Source organism: Centropristis striata, chromosome 21, assembly GCF_030273125.1.
Source record: "Centropristis striata isolate RG_2023a ecotype Rhode Island chromosome 21, C.striata_1.0, whole genome shotgun sequence".
NCBI classification, from domain to species: Eukaryota; Metazoa; Chordata; class Actinopteri; order Perciformes; family Serranidae; genus Centropristis; species Centropristis striata.
The window spans coordinates 10,751,944-10,777,676 of record NC_081537.1 but is presented as its reverse complement, the minus strand read 5'-3'; the positions used below and the strand labels follow the sequence as shown (position 1 = coordinate 10,777,676).

General features: G+C 37.8%; 2 protein-coding genes across 2 annotated transcripts; one reads left to right on the top strand and one right to left on the bottom strand.

Annotated features, from left to right (window-relative positions):
* Window positions 1-5,536, top strand: LOC131959934 (uncharacterized). The gene is made up of 8 exons (XM_059325152.1): window positions 1-82; window positions 2,574-2,612; window positions 2,793-3,020; window positions 3,110-3,385; window positions 3,948-4,226; window positions 4,355-4,576; window positions 4,874-4,981; window positions 5,061-5,536. Exons 1-8 carry the CDS (start codon window positions 49-51, stop codon window positions 5,534-5,536), a joined length of 1,662 nt encoding a protein of 553 aa, XP_059181135.1. The 5' UTR covers window positions 1-48.
* Window positions 5,537-10,482: 4,946 nt separating this feature from the next.
* On the bottom strand, window positions 10,483-25,141 carry LOC131959933 (vesicular glutamate transporter 1-like). The gene is made up of 13 exons (XM_059325151.1): window positions 25,080-25,141; window positions 19,171-19,486; window positions 17,702-17,820; window positions 17,490-17,604; window positions 17,291-17,378; window positions 16,655-16,741; window positions 15,674-15,810; window positions 14,924-15,073; window positions 14,207-14,339; window positions 13,479-13,589; window positions 13,129-13,256; window positions 12,636-12,705; window positions 10,483-12,445 (listed from the first exon to the last, which is right to left on the bottom strand). Exons 1-13 carry the CDS (start codon window positions 25,139-25,141, stop codon window positions 12,147-12,149), a joined length of 1,815 nt encoding a protein of 604 aa, XP_059181134.1. The 3' UTR covers window positions 10,483-12,146.
* Between the last annotated feature and the right edge of the window lie 592 nt (window positions 25,142-25,733).

Below are 25,733 nucleotides of genomic sequence, written 5' to 3'. Positions count from 1 at the left end.
TCTAGTCATTGTGCTGTTTTCACTTGTCTGTGCTACTCTGGCAGGACCATGACGGGAACACAACATCTGCTGCTCCTGGCAGGTAAGAGGGATTCAGTCAAACATGTACTAGGGTTGCAGAGGTTAAAGGTGGCTTAGGTACTGTAAAGGTTATCATTATTTTTTATTATTATAAATACAGTCATGTAAAAAAAATATTAGACTATTGTTTTCTTCAATTTCTTGTTCATTTTAATGCCTGGTACAACTAAAGGTACATTTGTTTGGACAAATATAATGATAACAACAAAAATAGCTCAGCTTTAATTTAAGAGTTAATATATAGCCATTTTCCTTGGTTTTCTTGATAATAATGAAAATCATTATCAAGAAAACATATTATACATATAATAAAAAAAAAATGATATGCAGTATATGAATGAATAAAAAGTTTAAATGCAACATTTATTTTTGTCTGCCGTGTTTATGAGTACTGCAATGTGAACTCGGTCGCATCTGGCTTGAGGAATCATTCGCATAAATTATTCCAGTCGGAAAATAATTTTTCTAATTATTTCAAGATTTATTTCATATGAAATTATTTCATATGAACACAGGGTAATGGTGAGGTCTTGGGTTGAGTCACTGCAGCTGTCTGTCTTGGTGAAAGAAGCAATAAATAAAAAATGTAACTAACTAAGTGCAATTTTCAAGTGTACATAAATAAATACAAAAATGTTCTGAAATGATCTGTTATGAATAGCATTTCGCATTAACAAATACGTTAAAAGTTTCATTTACATAAAAATTCCTGAGGTGCCCTTTAGCACTGAACCTTTAGTGTTACGCTTTCTAGCACTTATCTGTCAGTGGACAACAGACAGCAGGGCGTTGGCAAGGCCAATTTACTCTAGACAGGAAAACTAATATACTTTAATTTAAAGGTGAGATAATATAAAGAGAAGCAAATGTTTGTGTGATAAGTATTATTAGCTTGAAGATGTTTTTAACTACAGTACTTTGCTGAAAAAATAAAAGTTAAATATGTATGCACTGTGTGCACTTACACAGATGCACACAGATGCAGACACTGGCTTTCATATACTTGTAAGGACGCTGTATTGTTATTTACATTAATTATTTGGAGCCTTACACAACCCCAACAACAAACTCAACATGTTTAGGGTTATTTTAAAATATATTTTAAAAAACAAACAATAAATTTCATTATTACACGGTCACCCATGAAGTTTGAATAAATGTTTTTTTTTTATCTCTTAGCATGAAATGATTGTGACAATGTGATTTATTATGGACAGATTAAGTCTTCTCAAAACGTTATTAATCAATCTTTTCTCAAACATATCACAATGAAAATGAAACCACAATTAACACATTGTGTGAAGAAACAACACAGGCGACCGTGTATATGCAAAATATTGAATATAATATCCAAAAAGGAAAATATATATTTTTTTACATTAAATTATGTTTCAAACCAGACATTCACACAAACAGGAAGAGTTTAAACTAATTTGATTGGCGCAAATTATATCCGAACATCCAGTTTATACATATTTGTAAAGACTGAGAACTTTTTCAAATTTGAATAAATGTGTGAAAATCTTTAATTCAATATTTTTTATTAATTTTATTTTTTTTAAATTGCATACATTTTTGCAGAATTGTGTTGATTGATAAATTCTAAGAAAAGAGTAAAGTATTTTTTAAATTTTCAATTAAATACTTTATTATTATTCACAAGTATTAAATTGCATATATACAAGATATGATATGTAATTATTTTATGAATACAGTAGCATCACTCAATATCGTTAATGCTTACATCATTAAACCAAATGTTTTCTAGAAGCTAATCTTTATGCCAGTCAATCATATGTGTCCTTGTATTGATTTGAATTCTCTGCATTATAAAAAAAACAAATATTAAAACTACATAACTGAAGTACTATGATGCAAAAAAATGTACTTTGTGGAAATACATACTGTGTGCAGACATAGATGTATACACAAAGCAGGAAAATATATTTTCACCCGCGTACCTCAAAAAATAAAGGTGATGCAGAGTATAATACATACCTGAACCAAATTAATAGTTTGGGCTATTGGGTAATTTTGAAAACACAATAAACCAGACTAAAAACAAACTTTTCTTATGCAATAATGAACTAAAATACAACAGAACTGCATGTGAGACTTTTTATCTGCATGAATTCTTCATCTATTATAAGCTGTTTTGGCAAAAAAAAAAAAAAAAATACTGTCAATTTAGTAAAAAAAAAAAAAAATCAACTTTTTGACACTTGACTTGATACGATTTGGAACTTGGCTGATATTGTCATTTTACATAATTCACAATTTTGGAAAGAAATCTGTACCAAAAAAAGGATCTGCACCAAAAAAAAATCTGCTGAATATGAATTCAGAATGGTATTTTACACACATTTTACCTTAACAAATATTGCACTTTCTGCATTTTGGATATTGCTCTAGTTCATACTGTGATTATGCTAAAATTTTAATTATTGTGCAGTCCTAATAAAGATTAACATTTTTATGAATTATTTTTACAGTGCTCGTGCTCCAGGCAAGATGTCAGCAAAAGCCACAAGGTAAACATTGTTCACACGTGCAAAAGCTGTCAACCCTCAATCTCCCCTCTATTACTTCTTAGGGGTGTGAAATATCAATAGGTGGCAGCAATAACCCTGTACAGCAGCCCTATGTGGTTTCTTTTAATCACATAAACAAATAAATAACTGTATTTCTGTCTTTGTCTCCTGCCTCCTTAGTTTCTATGTCACCCACTCTCAACCACACCTTCTCTGGGGACTTATTTGTCCTGAGTTGTGACACCGGCTCAACAGGGAGCAAAGTGAAATGGATCATCAACGGCAAGGACCAAGAGCGGACTGACTCTGGATTCTGGAAGATAGGAGTTGCTGCACCAAACCACTCAGGTGCTTATCAATGTGAAAGTAATGGGCAAACGAGTGACATTTTCCACATCAACATCCTGGGTAAATACCACCTCATGAACATACAGTTCAAACTGCCAAACATGTAAAGGGAGATATGCAATCAATAAAGTTATATATTTATCATTTAGATTACCTTCCCAGTGCCTCACTCACCATCAGGACAGGCCAGCCAGTGGTGCGGAGGGGAGGCTCAGTTGTGCTGCAGCTTGACAATGAGGACGGTGTGCAAGGATGGAAGTGCTGGGCCTATACGGGAGGACCAAAAGTAGAGAGATATAGGTTGAGGGTAAAGAATGACAGTGTGAGCGTTAGCTTTCAACCAAACAAGCTGGATGTCGCCGAGACCATTTTCTGGTGTAATAATGCTCAACAACGCAGTAACCAAGTCACAGTTAGGACCTCAGGTAAGCCTGGTGTTATTTTAATGCTCTGTTATTCAAGCCAAAAAGAACTACAGAGAATGACAATATTCAGAATATAATCCAAGTCAAAAACAGCATATTGCGTTTACATATTACAAATTAGGATTTAGCATTTTTCAATGAAACGTGTGATATTATTTGGGTTTGAGAAGCATTGTCAGGACATGTATACAGCCCATTGGGAATATGCATCTCAGTGAAAAAATTAGCAAAAATTGTATTTAAAAAAAAAAAATGGCACAAGCCGCTCTGGCTGTTACTCATTTCCATTTTTGATAAATTGGATGTTCCAGCATCAGCCCTATCAAACAAGGTCGGGATTTATCCTGCATGTGAATGAAAAAAATAGCTGAATATTAATTTTCATTAAACCATGTACAGCTTAGGAAAATGTTTTTTGGGGCAATTTTGTTTAATATTTATGTAAACGTAGGCATTTTAATATCATTAACCTAGTATATACACCTCAGAAATGTTATTTTTAGTTTTAGTTATTTAACTATAGGGGTAAAATGTAATCCAACAATTTTTTATTTTTTTTCAGAGAAAGCTGTATCACTGGAAATGTATCCTCTGCCTGCGGTAGTCGGGGAAAGTTTGACTCTGAGGTGCCTGGCCTGGGGCACAGATCAAATCAGTCAAACTGTTTTCTATAAAGACAATGCAGTCATTGAGAAAAGTGTCAGGCCTACCTACAAAATCTCTAATGTGACAGAATCTGCAAAGGGAAAGTATAAGTGTGACGCCAAATTCACATTCAGGGATTACACTGCCGGGCCCCCATACCAAGAAATGTCTGATGATCAAGATGTGTTTGTCCAAGGTATGTATATCCAGACAACACAGTTTGACTCATTTGAATGTGGGTTTACTGAAATAACTTTTGTGTGATACTGTATGTTTACATTATGCAATTTGTAAGTCTGTCTCCTCATTTGTCCTTTTTTTCAGTGCCTCCAATGAAGGCAGTTCTCTCTATAAACATTGGCATGTCGTGTTCTTGCACATCTTGTCCCAGTGACAGCTCCTATCGTTGGTACCACACGAAAGACGGTAGCCATTGGGAACTTTTAGATTCATCCCAAGAGTTCATGATGCCAAAAGCAAGCGGTGCTTATGCATGTAGAGCGGTGTGGAAGACCGGGAGATCTTTTCTCAGCAACGCTTACTCCTGTAAGTTCCTGCTTTTGTTCCTGCTAATGAACTTTGACATTATTTTTCGCTTGACATATTAATACTTCAGATTCTAACAGAAACTTGGAACAGTTAGTTTTTGTTAAATTCTTACAAAAAGAGGGAAGTGAAGTTTGAAATATTAAAGTATTTAATAGACAGAGAAGGTCTAATAAATGGCACTAAAGAGTTACATCATGGGAATTGTAAGATCCAGTGTTTCTGGCCTGTTGGACACTTTTTTGGTTGTCACAGATTCAAATATTTAATCTTACATATGTTCTGTCTCTGTTTCAGATACACCTCGGATCAAACTGATTTTAATAGTTGTGGTCACCGTGCTGGCAATGCTTATTTTAGCAGCTGTGGCTGTTTATTTATGGTATTCAAAGAGAGACACCACAGGTGAGTAACTACCCCTTGTTTTCCACTTTTTGGAAGCACATTAAAGGAATTACATGGCACTTATTTTTTTTACTTTTAGGACCAATTTACGAGGATATGCCGCTGAGGACACGAGACAAAGATGGTGATGGATATGAGCTGATACAGAAGGGTGCTAAAAGGGAGGCCGAGTACGACATGCTTCACCCAGAAGTACCAGGCAAACAGGAGACAGAGGGTCAATATGAAGCACTGAAGAAAGAGAAAATGACGGAGGGCGAGTACCACACCCTGGGGATGGAGGGGGCCACTGTGGGAGAGGGAGGGTATGAAGCACTGAAGAAAGAGGGAATGAAAGAGGGGGTATACCACACCCTGGGGGTGGAGGGGGCAGTTGGAGGAGAGGGAGGGTATGAAGCACTGAAGAAAGAGGGAATGAAAGAGGGCGAGTACCACACCCTGGGGGTGGAGGGGGCAGTTGGAGGAGAGGGAGGGTATGAAGCACTGAAGAAAGAGGGAATGAAAGAGGGAGTATACCACACCCTGGGGGTGGAGGGGGCAGTTGGAGGTGAGTGAGGATATGAAGCAGTAAGGTAGAAGGATTAAGACTGAGAATATGAGATAGTGAAGGAAAAGAAGGAGGCTAAGGCAGAGGAACAAAAGGCTTGAGCCATAAAAGGACAGCTAGCTCTCAATAGCTTAACCATGTTACCATGCTTAAGAAAAATTGCATTTCTGGCAAATCGGAGAAGTAAGGTGATGTCTCAGTCACACTCCTGATCCTATGATTAGACAATGCAGTGCTGTATAGGAGTAAGTCTAATGTGTCACCCTGTAAGAAAAGCATATAGATTTGTGGAATATATCTTAGATAGAAAAGACAAATTGAAGCTGACAGTGAGGTTGTGGGATTAATCATGTGATCAGCAGGGGAAATACTTTGACCTACAACATCATACATGAGTTAAACTCAGACTTTCCAGCATATCGGAGTTGCCGAATAACACAATAAAATGATGTATGTTGCTTAATGCTGCAACTGCTGTAGGAATTAAGAGAAAATTATTAACATTATTCACACCAACAGCGAGTCAAAAACACCAAATATTGTATCAGATATATCAGATATGTAGTATGTTTGTCAAACTTTTTTCAAAACAAGGCTTTCCGAATGTGTAAAGTATACTGAGTGCTTGATCAAACTATGAAAATATGGGTAGGTGTGAGCATTTTTTTTTTCAAGTAAAATACTTATTTGCTTTCCTTGTAAAGTCATATAGTTTCATTTTTATAGAGGGAAAATAGTCTTGTATTTTGACTATTGTGTCTTAAAATGTATTTGCATTTCCAACTTTTTTTGTGATGTTTTACATATTTGTACAGATTAGAGAAGGAATAATGTTATATGTTCCGCTGCTTTTGCATAAAATACATTTATATTACAGTTTGAATGCTGATCAGATATCTGCTTAATTTGCAATGCAATGCAAATGCAATATTTTAAGAGAGAGCATCATCAATATTGTTTTTAAAAAAAATAAAATCTATTTTGATGAAATTTGGTTGTGGTTTGTTCAATCACTTAATCACTTTCAAACTCCATCCAATTAATGCCAATGAATGTTCAAGAATCAGACAACCAGTGAGATCAGTTGAAATATAAGAGATGCAACACTAGTTGTTAGGGGAACACAACAAAAATAGCACTCTGAACACACTTGTTCCTCTTCACTTTTCAGTGTGAGCTCATGCTCTGCAGTACAGATTATTATAGATAATTACTTAATACTAATAAGTATTACTCTACTAATACTATTTACTTAATACTATACTGTATTTATTGTCTATATTTGACTCTTGAATATTCTTGCGTACAAATTGCTGGACAGTATGTTCTGTATAACTTACCTATCTGTCTGTCTGTCTGTCTATCTATCTATCTATCTATCTATCTATCTATCTATCTATCTATCTATCTATCTATCTATCTATCTATCTATCTATCTATCTATCTATCTATCTATCTATCTATCTATCTATCTATCTATCTATCTATCTATCTATCTATCTATCTATCTATCTATCTATCTATCTATACATACAGTAACATTGGCTCCAAAAGATACTTCCTGTTTTCTGAAATGTCTAAAAGTACAAAAAGTAATGCCTTCTGCCCTGAAGCTGATGTTGTGTCATATTGTGGTTTCAAGTTTTGAAAGCTGACACGCAGTGTTGAAGGAAGTATTCAGATGCCTTACTTGAGTACAAATATAAACACAACACTGCAGAATTACCCCACTATAAGTAAAAGTCCTAAATTCAAATCTTAATTCAGTAAAAGTACAAAAGCATCAGCATCGAAATGTACTTAAAGAATCAAAAGTACTCCCATACCAGAAAGGTATGATTTTAATATATATCCCAAATATATTCTTGTATTAGCATTTTATTAGTATTTTACTGTTGTCCAGGTAAAGTAACTTAAGCTGTCAGCCAAATGTAGTGGAGTAGAAAGTACAATAATTGCCCCTAAAATGTAGTGAATTAAAAGTATAAAGTTATATATGTAGAAATACTCAAATACCTCAAAATTTAAGTAGAGTACTTCAGTAAATGTACTTAGTTACTTTCCACTACTGCTATCATGGTTTATATGGCACTGGCAATATAGTTTCCCAGTACTAGATAATATTTTTTCTGGAATTTTTTTTTTTTTTTTCCTTAATCATCTCCTCATGACGCTGGTCAACTGTGGTAAAATCACCTACATCCTCAGTTGATCAGATCATGTGATTTTACCCCTTTAAGATAATGGCCTATAAGTGTGTGACTCAAGCGGATTTATTATGCCTAAGTCAAAATAAAATGTGACTTAGGCAATTTTGAACTTTGAACTTCAAAGTTGCATTAATGTCCATGACACATCCCATGTCATGTTTATGACACGCTCATGTCACTCTTATGTAGACACCTTCAAAATAAAGTGTTACCATATCTTGCTTTAGTCACAAAGGCATGTTCAAAAAAAGTAATTTATTTCTCTTAAGTTACATAATTTACACACAGTGTTATTACTATGCCAATAGCCATCCTTTGTTACATCCTTTTTGAGTGAAATGATCAATAAATGTCATATGTTACACTTTTGGTAAAGTTTTTTGTGTTCCCTGCAAAACTTGAAAAAATTCGTTAGGCGATTATTTTAACAGGGTGACGATATCCAAAGACTACTAACCTTTGAATGCAGCAAGTATAGAGTCACTTGTGTTTCAGACTGAGGCAAGTGTAACTGTCAGTAGGCTACTCAACACACTGTCTACTACTCAGCCTCAAAAAGAGTCCATATTTTAACCACAGCGCAGAAATTTACCGCAGAAAATGTAACTGAAATGGCAGCAACTAACGTTAAATTCTAAACGGTCAACTGCTTTTGTCGCGCGATATGAATGTATGAAAATAGTGACCAAGAAAAACAGAAAAAAATGCCTAAAGGTTATAACTTTAAATGAGTGTACAAGTAACAATATATGACAAGCCGAATAAATGTGAGTTTTATGCTTTATATTTTTAAAAGTATGAAGCAAAGACGTTAAAAGGGTTAACTTTCGCCTCAGGTTGCCAAGCGTTTTGAAATGACCAAACATGAATATGCAATAGCCAGCAGTTAATCAATAGCAATCAAGTTAATAAGACAAGAGGCTATCCTTTGTTATGTTGGTTTGTTATTTTTGATTTAAAGACAATTTAATATTTAACCAATTTGATGTTGCTTTTACAAGGTGCATGAAAGACACGAATGAAAGTTGGCTAGCTAACTGACAGGATTGTTCACTGTATTGGCCTGTATTGGTAGTTTTCTTAAGTGAGGAAAAAGAAGAAACTTTTTTTCTGTGTTTTAGGTTGTATGGTGACATCATAGTTTTATATATTTAATACAAGGTAAATAACAGGTTTATAGGTTAAACTTGCTGGTAGCAGATAATTAGCTAATGGTGGTATTCAGTATCTCTATTCTGAGAGCTGAAGAGCTTGTATTGCTTTTGTATTTTCAAAAAGGACCATCATGCAATGTCAAACTTCTCTTTCACACTAGCCACTCTGGGCCCCTCCTCAGGACACTGTGAGAAATCGTTGTACTCACCTCACAATCAGGAGGAAACAATTAGCACAATCACAGCTTCTTCAAAGCACAGATCTGCACTTGCAATCTCCAGCCACCCTCCAGTGTTGCTGAGTAACTTCTTAAACCGCCTTTGTACTGTCTGCTACTCGTTGCTGCCAGCCTCAGATGGCCTTTGCGCCTACTTCTGCTGTCTTGGCTCTGCAATGCTTGGGCTGAGGTCAGCTGCTCAACTGGTGGTGTGCTTTTGGTCAGCTGCTCAACTTTTTGGTGCTTGTTGGGCTGCTGCATGGGAAACCTAAGCGATGAGTTGAGGAACAGAACCACAAGAAACAATGCAGGCTCCAGACTCTAGCTCTAGTCCAGAGCGTGGTCACCTTTTGGGGCTCTCCTGGTTGCCTCTGTGAGGGGATAGGTTCCCTATCAAGTCCAAGTTTGTATGTCAGTCTGGTCACCCCCAGTGGGTTTGTCATTTTTAGCTGCTAGCCTGCAGGTTGCGGGACCCCTTGGTGGGTGATCTCACAACCATTTGCCCTGTCATTCAGAAGTCAGCAGTTGCATCTGGATTGTTTCTGATCAGATTCGGGTCCAGCTGGGAGTAAATTCCACACAGGCTTTGCCTCCGGTGATTACCAATTAGGAAGCCCGTTAGAGAGCACAGCATGTATGAAATATAACTAATAGCTTCTGGATTTAAGTTAATGAGTATGTGTGTAGCCCTCTAACTACAGGCCCCGATGTTCAACAGGGAGATGAACACAAGATCCACTGGTGTTTTATAGTGTGTAGTTGCTACTTTCTGATTGGGCGGTGAGTGCAAAGATCAGTCTTTGGGTGATGAGGCGGAGCTTTGGTGAGGTAAACCAACAGGGAAGCGTGTTAGAAGAAGACTAACATCCAGGTAACTACTATCTTCTCACTGGCAGATGGATGCAGGATAATCCCATTGATTGAAGAGACCAGACCAGGACAGTGCGGGCGAATCCCTGAGCCTCTGTGCCTTGGCTGAGGAAACCTGGTGAGTCCCTTGTTCCATCAAAATCTATTTACTATTTCATTTCCATGCTCCTATACTTTGGCTCAGTGATCAATACACTGTCTAGAGAGGAGTACAGCATTATAGGTAACATGAAACCACTGTATCCAAAGGTTTACAGACCTGCATTATTAGCCACTGAATCTTGCATGAAGCAGAGGAAAGTTGGCTCGATCAAGACAAAACATGCTGGAATAAAATTGTTAAAAGGTTAGTTAATCACTCAGTTGTAATCATCTAATTTTAGCAAGATAGTTTATAAACCACCTAATATCAAAACATAAAAATTTGAGTAATGCATAAGAATAAACTGCCTATTAATAATGAATAATATCTATAATTATTGTACGGGAATTCTCACCTCTAGGTTTTATTATACAATATTTTCCACATGAACATGATTTTTACATACAGTTTTAGTTTACAATCCAGAACAAAACATTTAACAAGAAGTTAATAAAAATGAGAAAAAAAAGTAAAAACTCTAACATTTAATATTTAATCTATCAGTGAAACAGTATCAGCCAAATTAGTACCATTTCATGATCTAACACATGGATATTTTTCAATCTTAAACCTTCATTTTGGGGCTAGCTTGATACATTACAACATCAACTAACAAAGGTAAAACAAATTGCTCATGTACAGTGAAATGTCTTTGTTTTGTTCTCCATTATCAGCCTTTTATTTTGAATTGGTCTTTAGTTAACTGGTCATTTAACTTGTCTTCAGCTTTCTGCACTATAAAAAAGCACAGAGATTAATGAAGGTCTTAAACGAGGTTATCTGTGATGGCTCTGTGGGACTTAAGTTTTCATTTTATTATAATTGTGACATATGCTACATACGTAACAGGCACCACACAACAGCCTCAGCTCAGTGTTTTTGTTTGTGCCTTGCCACTGACAACTGACCGCTGTTCTTGGGTTATATACTGATAGTAAAATACTATTCATGAATTGCCTGTACTCAACAGTAACATACTAGCATAACCTGAATGAAGCATATATTACAGGTAAAGCATGTTGAACAAAATTCTGATGATGGATTTTGAAGAAAAAAAAAGTAGGAGACATGATAAAAGTCTTTCTAAACTACCCTCTGTAATGACATTCCTTCTAGTCCTATCCGAGGCATCTTTATTCCCCAGTTTGTCAGCAGGCAGACAGGTTTGAGGCCTAGTACATAAAACAGTTTTGCATGAGGAAATGAAAATGCAGCATCTAAAAATATCAGTATGGGTTATTTAAACTTCACAGAAAGCTGTGTGCAGTAATATTCGCAGGTGCTCAATTATTTATCAGTGGATGTGTAAACCAATTCTACAGAGCAAAATATTTTGTTGTATTGGCACAAGTAACATGCTTTCTCTTAAAGTGTGCTCATTAAGGACAAAATTTAACATTGTTTTTTAGGAGAAAAGCTTCCATAACACTGTGTGAAAACCTTGTATCCCCAGTATTTGTGATTTTATGTTTCTGTGAGCACACTCTGGATGCTGTGGGGGCTGCTGAAATTCTACAACCATTTATGAAGCTTTTGAAAAACCAATTAAATCCAATAGGTTTTCACCCAACAACAGAAGTGCGCTTGTGACCAATGTGCGCCTAAAGAAGTGTGATGTTTCACATATAAGTGAGAGGCATACAAATAAAATATAGATAATATAGAAATGTCTATTACTACAGTGAATAAACATCAAAGAGAGCCACACCAGGCCTAAAACCCAACCCTCCTCCGAGAGATTGCAGGGAGGGTGATGGGTCCTAAAACACTCTTACTTAGATTGTCTGTCACACAAGGTACACAATTGCACACACAAACACACGTTTTACATTTACTAATGTCTTCACCTCCACTGTGGAGTCTCTTTGAGTTCAGTTCAGTAATGATAATACAGTCTGACTGGCTGAAAATGGTCCCCTCCTGCTTTTTAAATCCACACTTTGAAGGTTCTTTGTGTCCTCAGGTGAAATCCACACTGTTGATGTACTGTTTCTGCCTCGCCACGTGCAGAAGATCTGCTGGTTTTATGTTAAGTCTCGGTCACCGTCAACTCCATAGAGGTAATTATTGGTTCCAGCTGGTTGGACATACTCCTCAGTCTTGTCCCAGTCTGAAACCCAACCTCCTCCTCCTCCTCCTCCTCCTCCCGTGCCTCCGTTGGGATCCGCTCCCTGGGCCATGGCTCCATAGCCTCCGCCGCCACTCGTGCGATACAACTCCTCTGTTTCATTTGCAAGCTCATCCTCATCCAGGATGCCACATTTCTCATCACTCAGTTGCTCCGGCTCCGCCCAAGGTTGCTTCTCTCCAGATGCAAAGAGGCCTGCAGCCCAGAGACATGATCAATCCATGAGATACAGAGTTTTGTCCTATTGAGATTTATTATTGACGATAATTGTCGATCTACAGATGATTTCATGAAAAACAATGCACAGATTGTGCCATTGATTACCCTAATGCTCTGGGTATGGATGAATGTGTGGAAACGGAAATTAAGAGAGAAATATACACACCATAGAATATAACACCTCCATAATGAACAAGTGAGGCGATAAGAAACACCCCCTGCCACTCCTCACGTGTCTATTAAAGGAGGAGCAAAAAAAAAAAAGAGGAAGAGAGATTATAAGCTTGAAAAAAAAGTTTGTTTTAGTTCAACACTGGAAATCAAACCAACTTGATGTTAAAACACCCACACTATTGGAGAAGCGAAATGGTAAAACTAAAAACTTTCTGTCTTTCTGAGGAAGTGACACCTCCGCTGTTTTAGAAACATTTTCTATGACTAAAGTCACTTGACATTAATTTAACATTAATTCCTGGAAATAAAAAAAAAACACACTTGCAAAAAAAAAAAAAAAAAGGAGCATGTATATCTAGACGATCAATACTAGATGCTGGACAGGAGAACATTTAAACACAATAATCAAGAGCGAAAACATCCTCAGACAACAAAATCAGAGCCGTAATGTGTTTTATGGTGCATTTTACAACATGAGTTCTCACCTTATGCTTTGTCATAGCACCAACTATAAGTGGGCAAACCATACCAGACAACGTGCCCACACCGTTGGAAATACCCATGAGGATACTAGCATAGCGTGGTGCAATGTCCAAGTGGTTGACGTTGAAACCTTATGAAGAAGGATAAAAACAATATTAGCAACTAAATTATTGGATATTTTATTCATGAGCTCTTCAAATTCGACTTTACTATTTGTGGCCCAAAGGTGTAAAGGAACAAACTAATGTCCATCATTTAAAAAAAGGGGCTTGTTGATGTTGATGGGGGATATGTTGATGTGTTGATGCTAAAATGTGCATTGAACACTAAGAGTAAAAAAACATGGTTTCACCTGAAATGGCAAAGCCAGAGAAACCCACAGCCAAAACCAGGAATGTAATGGCAACACCTTTAGTATGAGAGAAGCCCACCACCAGCAGCAGGGTTGCCTCCATCCCAAAGCCTGATGAAGGCAAGCGAAACAGAATAGAAACAGTTTAATGTGTTAATGAAAAACACTACATCTCAATGCAATATGCTTGTTTAAAACAACTTAAGATCATTTTTCTAGACCGCTTTCTCTAATTATGAAATGCTGTTGACCGAGCAGTAACCTTAGGTTCCCCCAGTACTGCTCAGAAAGCTTTCCACAATGGGATATGTACACTGTATGCTTCTCCATTTCACTTTGCTATCGATTTCTCTCTGTTGTTCAAAAATAGCTGACAGAGGCAAGGCTTCTGCTTTACAGTGAGTCATCATTTCCCTAATGCAGCAAATGTTTTCTCACTAAAGTTGACTAAATAATGTAGTTAACATCATAATTAGACAATGTGCAGTTTTTTTTTTTTTTTTAGATTTTTTAGATTTACATGTCTGAACTAGCCGCCTGACTAAAAATAGGCTGCTTAGAAAAATGTCTAATCATTTTGTGTCAGACTTTGTTACAGTTTTGACAAAAGACCTTCTGTTATGAGCTCAGCAAGACAACGACGTGTGTACGTTCTTGTGCACTACATCTATGCGTTCCCCTTACTGCAGTTCTAATTGTGCATTCCCTTCATTTTTGCCCTTTCTTACCTCCACAGTTCATAAGTTTCCTGACATTAGTGGTGGTCATGATATGGTTGGAGCGCAGATAGTCAGCAAGCTGGCCACCAATGGGCACAATGATGGTCATGACAAGGTGGGGAAGTGCAGAAACTATGCCCACCTAGAGAGAGATGAGAGACAGAGAAAAATGAATTTTTATGTAACAGATTTAAGACATCTGAGGATATCTTATGGTCACTAAAATAATACTGCAAAGCACACTTTTTATAACTTCTCTACAGTTTCATGTAATTGTACATACAAAAACTTTTGCGACTAGTGCAGTTTACTTTGGGCTGGGTATCGTTTAAAAATTATGATACCAGAACCAATACGAGTACTCTTAAAGTGATACAGATACCAATAGAGTACTTCATGTGATGTTTTTTTCTACTTCATTCTATATACATTATGTGAATAGAAACATTCATATGAGTTAAATGCCACCACCACATTTATTTCTATAGGACACAACAGGATGTGATATAGCCATACTTCCAAACATTTTGGTGGCATCTTGACATACTTGTGGTGATTGGCTCTGTGCTAAACTATACATAATAATCTTTTCTTTTCTAGATTTGGGTGCAAAAGGGATCAAATGTAGGTATCATTCGACTAGAGAAGTTTCAGTACTACTTTGTAATGGGTTATTTAGGGTAACAGTACTGTTACCCAGCCCTAACCACATCTGGTTTAGGTTACCTTGCTAATCTCGAACCCAAACACCTCCTCGAAGTACGCAGGCTGGCTGATGAGAAGCAAGTAGAAAGTCCAACTTCTGCAGAAATTAGCCACGATGATGGCATACACTGGCATGGATGTAAAGAAGGCCCTCCATGGTGTGTTGAATTTCTGTGACACAAAAAGATATGTACATATCATGGTGGAAAACATGAAATTAAAAAAAGATAATTATATGTGTGTATGTGTGTGTGTGTGTGTGTGTGTATGTATGTACGGTTGTTTACTTAAATTAATGACAAATTTTTCCTATTTGAGATTTTTCTTTTGAACAGGACATTATTTAAGAGAATGGGTGGTGTTCATTGAATGCATAAGTGAATATAAAAAATGAGCAGAAGTTACCACTGATAAAGACTTTTTAAATCTATCTGTGTTCAGTCTTAGAAACAATTATTCTACTGTACTATTATTATAATCAGCTCATGATGAAGTTTGTCACCCTCTGAAGCTTCACACAGGCTAACTTCCGTTTTACTCTTACATTGCTCCTCTTGTTTACCGTATCTACACTCTTTACTCAAATCTACCAGCGGTAGATTTCACACAAAACAAAAAAAAAGTACCAGCATAGTTATAGTGTGAACTCTCCACATTCAAATGAGGGGAATGTGAATGACAGGGCCGGCCCCATCTATGCTCATAACAAGAGCTAATGTTGGGTGATACAGTGCTGGACTCATAGCTGAGAAATCTACTCTGTGTACTGACCGATATTGATTGTTGGGCCGAATCGCCAATGCTTTCCTCAATATATTTTCTCTCCTCCTCAGTGATGGTGGGATGGGCTGCTGGACTTTCATAAGACACCAGGAACCAGAAACAATACCACATGACCCCAAAAGTTCCTGGAGGGAGGAAGGAAGGAAGGCAGGCAGGGAATAGAGAGAGTAATGTAAGTGTCAGAGCTGGAAGGAAAGGTCAGAAAGAACAAGCTGCAAAGGAGACACCTTGACTGTAGCTGCTGACTCTGTTCGGTCTGGGAATAATGTTGAATTTACACATATAAGGTGAGAGGTTTTTTTCTGCTTCTCTTATATATGGTGTTGGCCTTTTGCAGTCTTCTTGTCCTTTCAGTTTCAGTATGTGTCAGCATCTACTGCAGCATTTATTTTAGGTAAAGTTGTCACTAACCAACTGACCACATGGCAACACATTGTCACTTTGTATCGTGTTTCATTATGAACACAATGCGTGTGTTGCAACACCAATGCTATATTATTTAGTATGTCCCAATACATAGTATGTCAAATGCAGTATGCCAAAAACACCAGGATATTCGACTGCACTTGGATGCATTTTGCTTCATGCAAGTCAACACGCTTTTCTGGCTAATCTGACCCACAATCCTTTGCACAGCACAAGATATGTCACATTGACTGAGCCGCCAAGAAAAGCCTAGATAGATGACAGCCTGACGGCAGCTCATTCACAGATGCAGTGATGGATATATGAGCAAGAGGGTCAAAGTTTAAGATGCAATGTTATGAAGATGTAGTATGTCCCAGTTGTATGCATACTGCATGCAACAGTACGTACTTTGTGAGGGCAGCTGCAGTACGTACAAATGTAAAAAGAAAAAGGAGATGATTTGGAATGCAATGCAGTTTCTCAAGTTACTGTTTGGTCTGAAAAACCTTGCCCCATTATAAAGTCTCAACATTTCATTTTCTTTATGGTCAAGGGTCTTACCATAGACGTAGAAGACTGATGACCATCCTGAGTACTGGACTAGGATTCCAGCTAATGGCATGGCAATCACAGCACCAGCATAAGAACCTAGAAAAACAACGAAACATTGAGTTTAGGGCTGCAACTAACAGTTATTTTCATTTTCACTAAATCTGCCACTTATCTTGTCACTTATGGAACCAGTCGTTAGTGAGAACAAAGCCGTCAATCAAAGGAATAGAACGTTATTTTCTGACTATTTCATGGTGGCTACGTTCTCATGAACAAATTAACACAGCCACACTTCCGACCAACTGTTACAACACCAACAGGGTATAGCAGTGAAGAGACACATGGAGTGGGGGAACTCTGAAGAGTCTGTATGATAAAAAGCCCTGATATTTGATGACCTGGAATGGGAAAAGGCTGCACACCCACATAGCCTAAACTCACTTTATTGATGCCCAAAAATGTCCCGCACACGGAAACAAAAATACAAAATATAAAAAGTAATGGCAAAGTGCAGGACCTCTGCAGATACAGACATCATCACACACTTCTAGTGGGTCATAAGTGATGATTTAGGGGCATTGTTTTGCATGGCATATCCTACATATCACATACCAAGTGAAACAGGTAGGGTGATAATAGACTCACCACAAAAGGCTGTTGTGGCCAGACGACTTCTTTCAAGAGGTGGTGCCCATTTTGCCCAAATACCATGACAGGCTGGATATGAGACTCCCTGCAGGACGGGGGAGAAAAAACACTGATAAAAGTTCTAAATAAAAGCTAAAATAGAAATCTTTATTCATATCACTTTCTTGTGTTTATGAGAAGCTATAGAGTGGAGTACCTCCACAAGTCCTTGAAATATTCTGACAATGATAACACAGCCAAAGTGCATCCGTGCTGCTGCAGGGATGAGCATGTTCAGGAAAGACGTGGCCACTATAGCAAAGCCAAAAACTCTGGAAGAGGAAAGAGTAGAGACAGGAAGAGACATTCAGTATGCATTAAAGAATGTACAGCTATGCCTTGTATACCATAAATAGTGTATTAACAGACCTGTTTGCTGCAAACTTTTGACAGATGAACCCTCCTGGGATCTGGGTGACTATGTACCCCCAGAAGAAGGATCCATGGATCATTCCCACGGTTTCTGGATCCCAGTCAAACTGAGCTTTCTGTTGGGCCACAAATGGAGACAAAAACATTAACAATCTACACATGTCTAAAATATACTGAGGTCATATGTATCCACCACAACAGAACAGTTGAAGAAATAAGAATCAAAACAAGAGAACTGATTGATTACTGGTCCTCCAGGGCGAATGATCGACCACTGACTTATCAATATGCCTTCATACCACTTTGCTCTGTCAAACCTTTTACTCTGATAACTATAACGATGACTGACAGACTCTAAGATGACACAATCATAGCTGTCAACAGGAATTAAGGTTAAGGGGGGAAAAAAGACTTAATCTGGATAATTTGTACTCAAGTATTAAAATTTGACGTTTTTAGTGTTTGAATGTGTGAATGTTTGTGACAGAATTCCGTATTGGTAATGGCTATCACGTAATACGGTATAACATAGCTAAAAGTTAGAAGTAAGCAAGTGATCCCAGTTTTAAATAAGTTGGAAAGATGTGTAAAATGTAAAAAGGAAGTGTATATTTACAAAAAACTAAAGTTTATCAGTTTGAATTGAACTCCCCCTCCAGACACGTTTTAAAGTATTCAAAACTACTCTTTACACTATTATTTTATAAGTAAGTAAGTGGTGGTGAAACATACAATAATATCTACTATGATGTTGCAGTTTATTATTTTCTCTATGTGCTGGAGGTTTTAGGTTCCTTTTTTGGCTTTTGATTGGCTTTTTGAAGCCTGCCCGGCTTGCCCGGCATATGTTTGAAGTGCACAGATATCTCCCTCTTCAGTGGAGGAATGTGAGTCAGAAAGTCAGCATAGTCAAACACCTTCTGGTTACCTATTGGAAATTAGCATCTAATTCAAAGCACTTCTTCATTTTCCGTCAAGTTTAATGATTTATGGTAATTTAGACCTTTGCTCTCTGTCCATGGTGCTGAAATATGTGCCAAAGCAGTGACAACGAAAGGTTTTTTTACTGCTTTCTCTCTCTTAGTTGCACACTATGCAAACATACAGCATTATGAATGTAAGAGAGAGCCACATGTCAGTTAAACCCCCATAGACCCAGTACTTTGTTTCACTTTTCACCACCGACAAAGATTTATATAAAGAATAATGAAGTGTTGAGACTGTTATCTTTGAAAAACATTTCTATATGGATCTGTGAGATGCAAATTTGGAAGTGCACCATTGTCTAACACTACATGGTATACTGTAGAATTAACATTTCCCTTCATTTGAATTAAGTCACCGATCTCAAACTAAACATTTTTGAAAAAGTCAGAGGAATCAACATACAAGTGTGTTCACCTTTCACTTATTTCATACTAAATATACAGAAGCACAATAATATGCTGTTGTGGACTTCCACTCACCACTATGACCTCCTTGTTGTCTCTGAAGATGGTGTGGCTGTTGACCATGCTGACGATGGCCACGCCCAAGTTACATCGGATCCCAAAGGAAATGCAGAAGCCGATGCCAGAGAGGATGGCGATGATGTAGCGCCTGGGCAGTCCAAAGCACGTGCAGTCCACCACGGGCATCTCCTTCTCCTCCAACAGCTCAGGACGGCCCTCCGCCGACAGCTCAATGGTCTCGCCATTTTCCTGTTTCTTCTCAAGAGCTCTGTAAAGAAGAATTTGGAAAATCCAAAAGGGAGTAAGTGGAAAATGTATTGTCGTCAGTGTACTGTTTGCTGATTCATTTCACCTTAACAGTAATTCATAAAACGTTTCAAGTGCCAGGAAATAGCTCTTTGAGTGTAACAGTTATTAAGCCCTGAAAAAAGAACAATACTTCACATTTAGATTACTGTACTTTGGATTGTCTTTAGGAACAGTCTGTGAGCCAGCAGCGGGTTTCCAAACTCTGGCTGCCGCAGTGAAAACAGATCCTGTTCTGAAGGGCTTGTAGACTGACAGCTTGGCTTGATAAAAGATGTTCAGACAATCTTACTGGCTGTCAATTCGACAGGAAACTCTTAACAAGAGACAGTCAGCACAGTTATCTGTCAGCCTATCTACACTGGAGCTTGCTGTCATCACTGACACTTATTTTATCATCTCAAGGTGGTAATATACTGGGTATTTCTTTATTGCAGGCATTTATTTCCTGACATAACTGTCAGTAAGGAATACAATGAGAGTAAAGAACTCCATGCTTCTCTTCTCCTAACCACTCTACTCTGTTTCTGCTCCTTTCTATAACCCATGTTCATATGGCTTGCTGTGAAACCCTGGGAAACCATGACCTCTGCCAGCCTGCAGTCTAACAGGCATCAAATATGTATCTAAACTCAGCGGATCATCTATAAAACATGACGTGCAATGCTGAGTTCAGACTCGAGCACTGCAGGTCCAGATGATGGAGCACAGAGCCCCTGTTATATCACAGCTTTATTTATCAGACATGGTACTTAGGTTTTCATACCTGTGTGTTAAAATAAAAAGCAAATACCGCTATTGCCTTTATCTGGGAAATGTAATTTACAACCAATGTCTAGTGATGTGTACAGTCCACTCAGCCCTGCAGCTTTTAGCCAAAACACAACACCCAACAGTGCAGGGCATGAATAATGCTTGGGTTGGGGGATGGGAGTGTATTTTATAGACTACTTTGTTTTGCATCTCGTTGTACAGGACAGAAGATTGGACTGGGATCCTGAGCTAGAACTGAACCACATTTAGGTGAATTATGATTCTTAATCCACTGAGCCACTATGGCGCAGCATATGATTGAAATCATATGAACATATGGAAACTGACAAATATTTAAATGTTCTTTGTGGAACAACACACTAAAAATTAAACAATGTTATCCGTGCAGTAGGTGTAATGCTGTGCTGACTGCCAATTTGACATAAAGGTCAAAAGTGACACCGCAAAGAGACCCCTTCACAAAGACAAAATAACACTGACAATATTACAGTAAAACTATGAATAACATGTACTGAGAGTCATTTCTCTATTCTATATTGGGGTTTTTTTTCCAAAGAAATAGGAAGTTTTATATAAGTTAAGTTATATATAACTTTACATAGGTATATATATACGTAGGTATATATAAAAGTATGCAGCTTGTATTGGTTTGAATGGGCCGCCATGTTTGGACGTCTTATTAATTGTGTGTGTGTGTGTGTGTGTGTGTGTGTGCCTCCACAGAGCTGTTGAAAAAGCAGTCTTAAATTGATCAGACAACTTGCTAAATAATGTGAAAAGTCCTGGATCTGTTGTGAACCATGTCATGTAAATACAATATTTTCATAGCATGCATTGTGCATAGCTTAACAGCTTCATTGTAGTTTACAGTAAACTAGCACACTTCTCTGCTAATTTTAAAGGTCCCATATCGTTAAAAGTTACATTTCCATGTCTTTTTTATTAGAAAAGCAGGTCTGAAAGTATCAAAATGCTCAATCCACTGAGAAATGCACAAAGTCTGTATTCAGAAACTGTGCCTTTAAATGAGCCGTCAGGACTTCTCTGGGGTTGTGATATCACAACTATACTATATATAGGTAGAAAGTGTCGATATAGTGCCGTAACAGTCATTCCCTGGCTGCAATGATGGTGCAGAGACACAGGATGGCTTAAAGAAACAAGCCACTGTACGGCAGATGGATTCTTGCGATATCACAAGATCATACGATAATCCGTCTTGTCAGGCTTCAAGTAATGCATTTGTGTCAGAAATCAAAACCGGTCCTAAACCAGAATGTTCCTGCTCTGTCAAGTCACCAGGGACGAGAACAATACCAGGGAAAGAAAAGCACCAGCTGATCTTTATACGGCCATTATTGGAGCAGAAGATGCACTTCCCGTGGAGACTTTAAAATGACATGGATACTAAAATATTGAATGGCAAAAAGACTTTGTGTTCTTGCCAACAAGCCTTTTCAGACCTAATATATCTAAACTGTAAGCAGGCTGGGAAATAACAGCTCCACAATTATAAAACATACATGCTTTATTAGTTCTACTGTAAGCAGGGGTTCTAACAGTCTCCGACACTGATCAAGTATTAATGATTCTCACTCTTGAATTATTAATATCCCTGGCTCTCTTGGACTATTTTTGTCTGGGCGGGCTTCTGTTTTCATTCTTCCTGTCTCCTCTTCATCTTTAACCCTGCCTTTTATCGTCAACTCCCCTGACTCACGCGCAGTCTCTCACACAATTCGCAACATTTCCTTCTTCTTCAACACCAATTTATTTCCCAGTATCCAGAGGATGTCCACATTAAGTTTTCATTCGGAAAGACAAATGCAAAATATACATGCCTGCATTTCACATTTTTTTCTAGCGTCTGCTGCAGTGACTTTTCATGACTGACCCCGAGTTAAAGAAAATCCGTTGTAATCCTCACAAGCTAGCTGGCGTTCTCTTCATTGCATTTATCTCAGAATGAGGAAACGTCTGAGCGCTTTGTGATCCAATTCAACCCCAACAAGAAATGTGCTCAGTTTTGAGATGGCATATACAAAAAGCTGAATTCACATGACCTCTAATTCTGCTAAGTGAGTATTCCATGTTCTCTCTCTGAGGTAATCCCTTAATTCATACCTCAAGGACAAATGTCAGGGCAGTTCAGCAGCTTGATTCACAGTTGAGTCAACAGCTTTCAATCATTGATTGGATGAGAGAGTCAAATAACTGGGGTAGATTGTTTGAAATGCTCATCATGACACTACTACGACGAATCTACTGGACTTCATCTGTTTGAATATTAACTTTGGAGTGTTACAGGCACTGCAGTCACACAGCAATCGTACACTTTGGATCATTTGCATTAGTGAAATACATTGAAGAACTGCTGTAAAAAGTAAAGAAAATATATATTTTACATATTTAAGTTATTCTGAGGCCAATTCATCCAGGTAAAAGTTTCAGGAATGAGAAGTCCAGAGCACATTTATTCACAAATATCTAGATTAGATTGAGAATGATGATGATGATGATGATGATGATGATGATTTGTTGATAAACATAAATTAATAAATGATAGTATAAGTCATTTTATGCGAAAAATATCCAAACAGTGATGATGATTTGTTGATAAAACTAAATTAATAAATTATAGTATGAGTCATTTTATGCGAAAAATATCCAAACAGTCTCATGCTTTTAACGTTCTAAAATGTGAAAATTTGGCTATTTGTCCCAGTCTAAACATTATAGTAAATTGAATATTTTTACCTTTTGCACTGCTGGTTGGACACCTTGGGATTATAAAAGTTGGATGGGCATTATATATATATATATATATATATATATATATATATATATATATATATATATATATATATACAGTATATATACTGTATATATTTAATATACAGTAAATATTGTGTGTGTATAAGAAATATATATGTGGAATAACTAAAGTTTTCTTTATTTTAATATTACGTAAGAATTTGACAAATGTTCACTGTTTTTTTTAAGATTTCTTTTTACATTTTTTACATTCAATTTAAAGTTATACTGTAAAAAAACCCCAACAACAACAGAAAGTTGTAATTTAACATTGAAGACCATTAAGCAATTGCAAAATACTGTAAAATCAGAACTTTTTTTCGGGGATTTGAATTTAATGTAGAAAAACGAAAAAGATCTGAAAAAAATCTGTAAATTAATACAGTATATTTCTGGAAAACAACTTTTTAAAAGTGTAGAATAGGGCACAGTTATATAGGCCTAGGTTAAAAATAGCAGAACAGAGTTCATTAGAATAAACTAAAAGCTCCACGACTGAAGACTTTTCATGTTTAGCACTTGGAGTTGCATTTGATGTAAGACTTGTGCTAAAAATAAAGTTTGATTGATGGAGTGAGCAGACAAAAATAGAGCCTCTTTGCTTTTCAGCGGAAACAGCTCACAAAATAAAGGAGAGGGGAAAAAAATAGATGTCAGTCTTTCTCTGTGTGCATACGTTAAGCATGTTGCGTGCAGAAAGCAGTACCAATAAACGGCCCGGTGCGCTTTACGCACGGCACCGAGGGAGCACCTGAGAGCACGTGCGCTCCGCGGAAATGAAAGCTTATAGGCTGCGGGCGGCCCCTGCCGTGGGTCGAGTGGCCTGTAATCCTGGCTGCGAAGTGCCCTGAGAGGGGGAGGGACACCACGACGAGCTTCTTAGGGGGAGAGAGAGAGAAAGAGAGAGGTGTCCAAGGTGTACGGCCTGCAGGGATTTACGTGGGCCGACAGCTTGGACGAGCAGAGGCTATTTCAGGAGAGGATTTAAGTGTTTAGACGCGCTACATCAAATCCCGAGAGGAAGAAAGGGGAGTTATCAGATATCCATCACCGGCCAGACTCCACACTACCCCACACTTTTTTGCAGCTAATTGCTAAATGGACTGGTTGCAAGTTCTGTAAAAGTCACACTTGAATTCTTTATTCTGTGTCTTGTGGGTGTGAAATGCCACATGATGTCAAAAATGATTTCCTCGATCCACGACCCCAGTACATCATCACACATTCTGCTGCTCTGTTTTGAAAAAGTTGACACTTTACTAGAAAGGTATGGTCACTGAAGGTCCTTTTAAGCCTATACTGTCCCGTTATGAGACAGAGTAACAGGCCGCAGGGACCTGTTTTACACAAAACACATGTTACAAACACTCCCAGTCAGTTTGGAAGAATAGATTATCAATCATACTGTATGTAGGGTAGAAACTTAACTCATTACCAGATTAACCTCCATATAAAACCGTAACAAGGCTTCCGTAGTTAAACAGTGTGACAGCAGTGCAGTGGAAGAAATGAATCCAGCTATCGATCCAACGCTTCATCTTACACTGATGAAACAGCTTTTGGCCCAATATGATATCTAATTCTGTTCATTTGTTCCTCCGAAGCAAAGAATGAAAAGACTTTGGTTGATTACTATTTAGATTTTTATGCCATGTGTGTGTCCAAAAAGATTTTGTTTTTACTTTTTTTTACTGCAAGAATGTTGCTGTTTATAAAGTGATAAATTATGCATGGCAGTTTATATGACAGATTCAGTAGCCTATAGAGGGACAGATGTTGTGCCAGGTCATCCAAACCGACACTAATCCAGGCCTCTGGAGATATTGATCTTCTAAGGAACAGTTTGCTACTCTTTTAAAACAAATGCGTATAATAAAATAATCTGTTAGCATGTATAATCTGTATAGTAGCCGGAATAAATTGCAATCATAAACTTTCTTTTCTTTTTTCTTTTTACATGACAGGGCATTTACGCATGCAGATTTTCAACATGTTCTGGTTTTAATTTGACCCAGAGAGTGTGTACATACCCGTATATTTTCCCGAGAGTCTTGGCAGCCACGACCTTAAACCTGTCCGGCCGGATCTCCATCCTTACGGCTCCAGGATCCGACCAATGTGCAGTCTTTGCGCGCTCCCGATTGAGCGCACAGCCGTCTCCTCTACTCCCTCCGCCCCGTGTTTCTCACTCACACATTTAAAAAAAAAAAAACCTTGATTTTACTTGATCACCACACTCATTAACCCGCAGTTTCTATAGTATATATCTATAGTGGGCGACACAGATTTAATCTGCTTCAACTGCCTTTGTATAAAATGAACCGAACAAACATGGTCATCCCCACTTTGTCAGAGTCCTTAACGTCCAAATGAACTTCTTGACACTCTTTGGTGTGCCGAAAAAGCTTTGCAGCGTGCTGGAGGCAACTTTCGACAGGATTCGTGGCCAAGCGATGTCTCTGGCCGTGGTCCTGAAACCAGATTACTGCTGCCTGCGCGCTAATCTCCCCAAGTGTGTGTAGTGAGTGGAAGGTAGCATGTCACTTCCTTCCTCGCAGCCGAGCGTTTTAAGTACTGACTATTCAAGCAGCGGCTATTCTTGGACAAGCCTTGAATGGAGAGTTGGAGTAAACACTGTCCGATCGAAGCATATTATTACAGTTCCCAGGTATTTGGAACAGGGG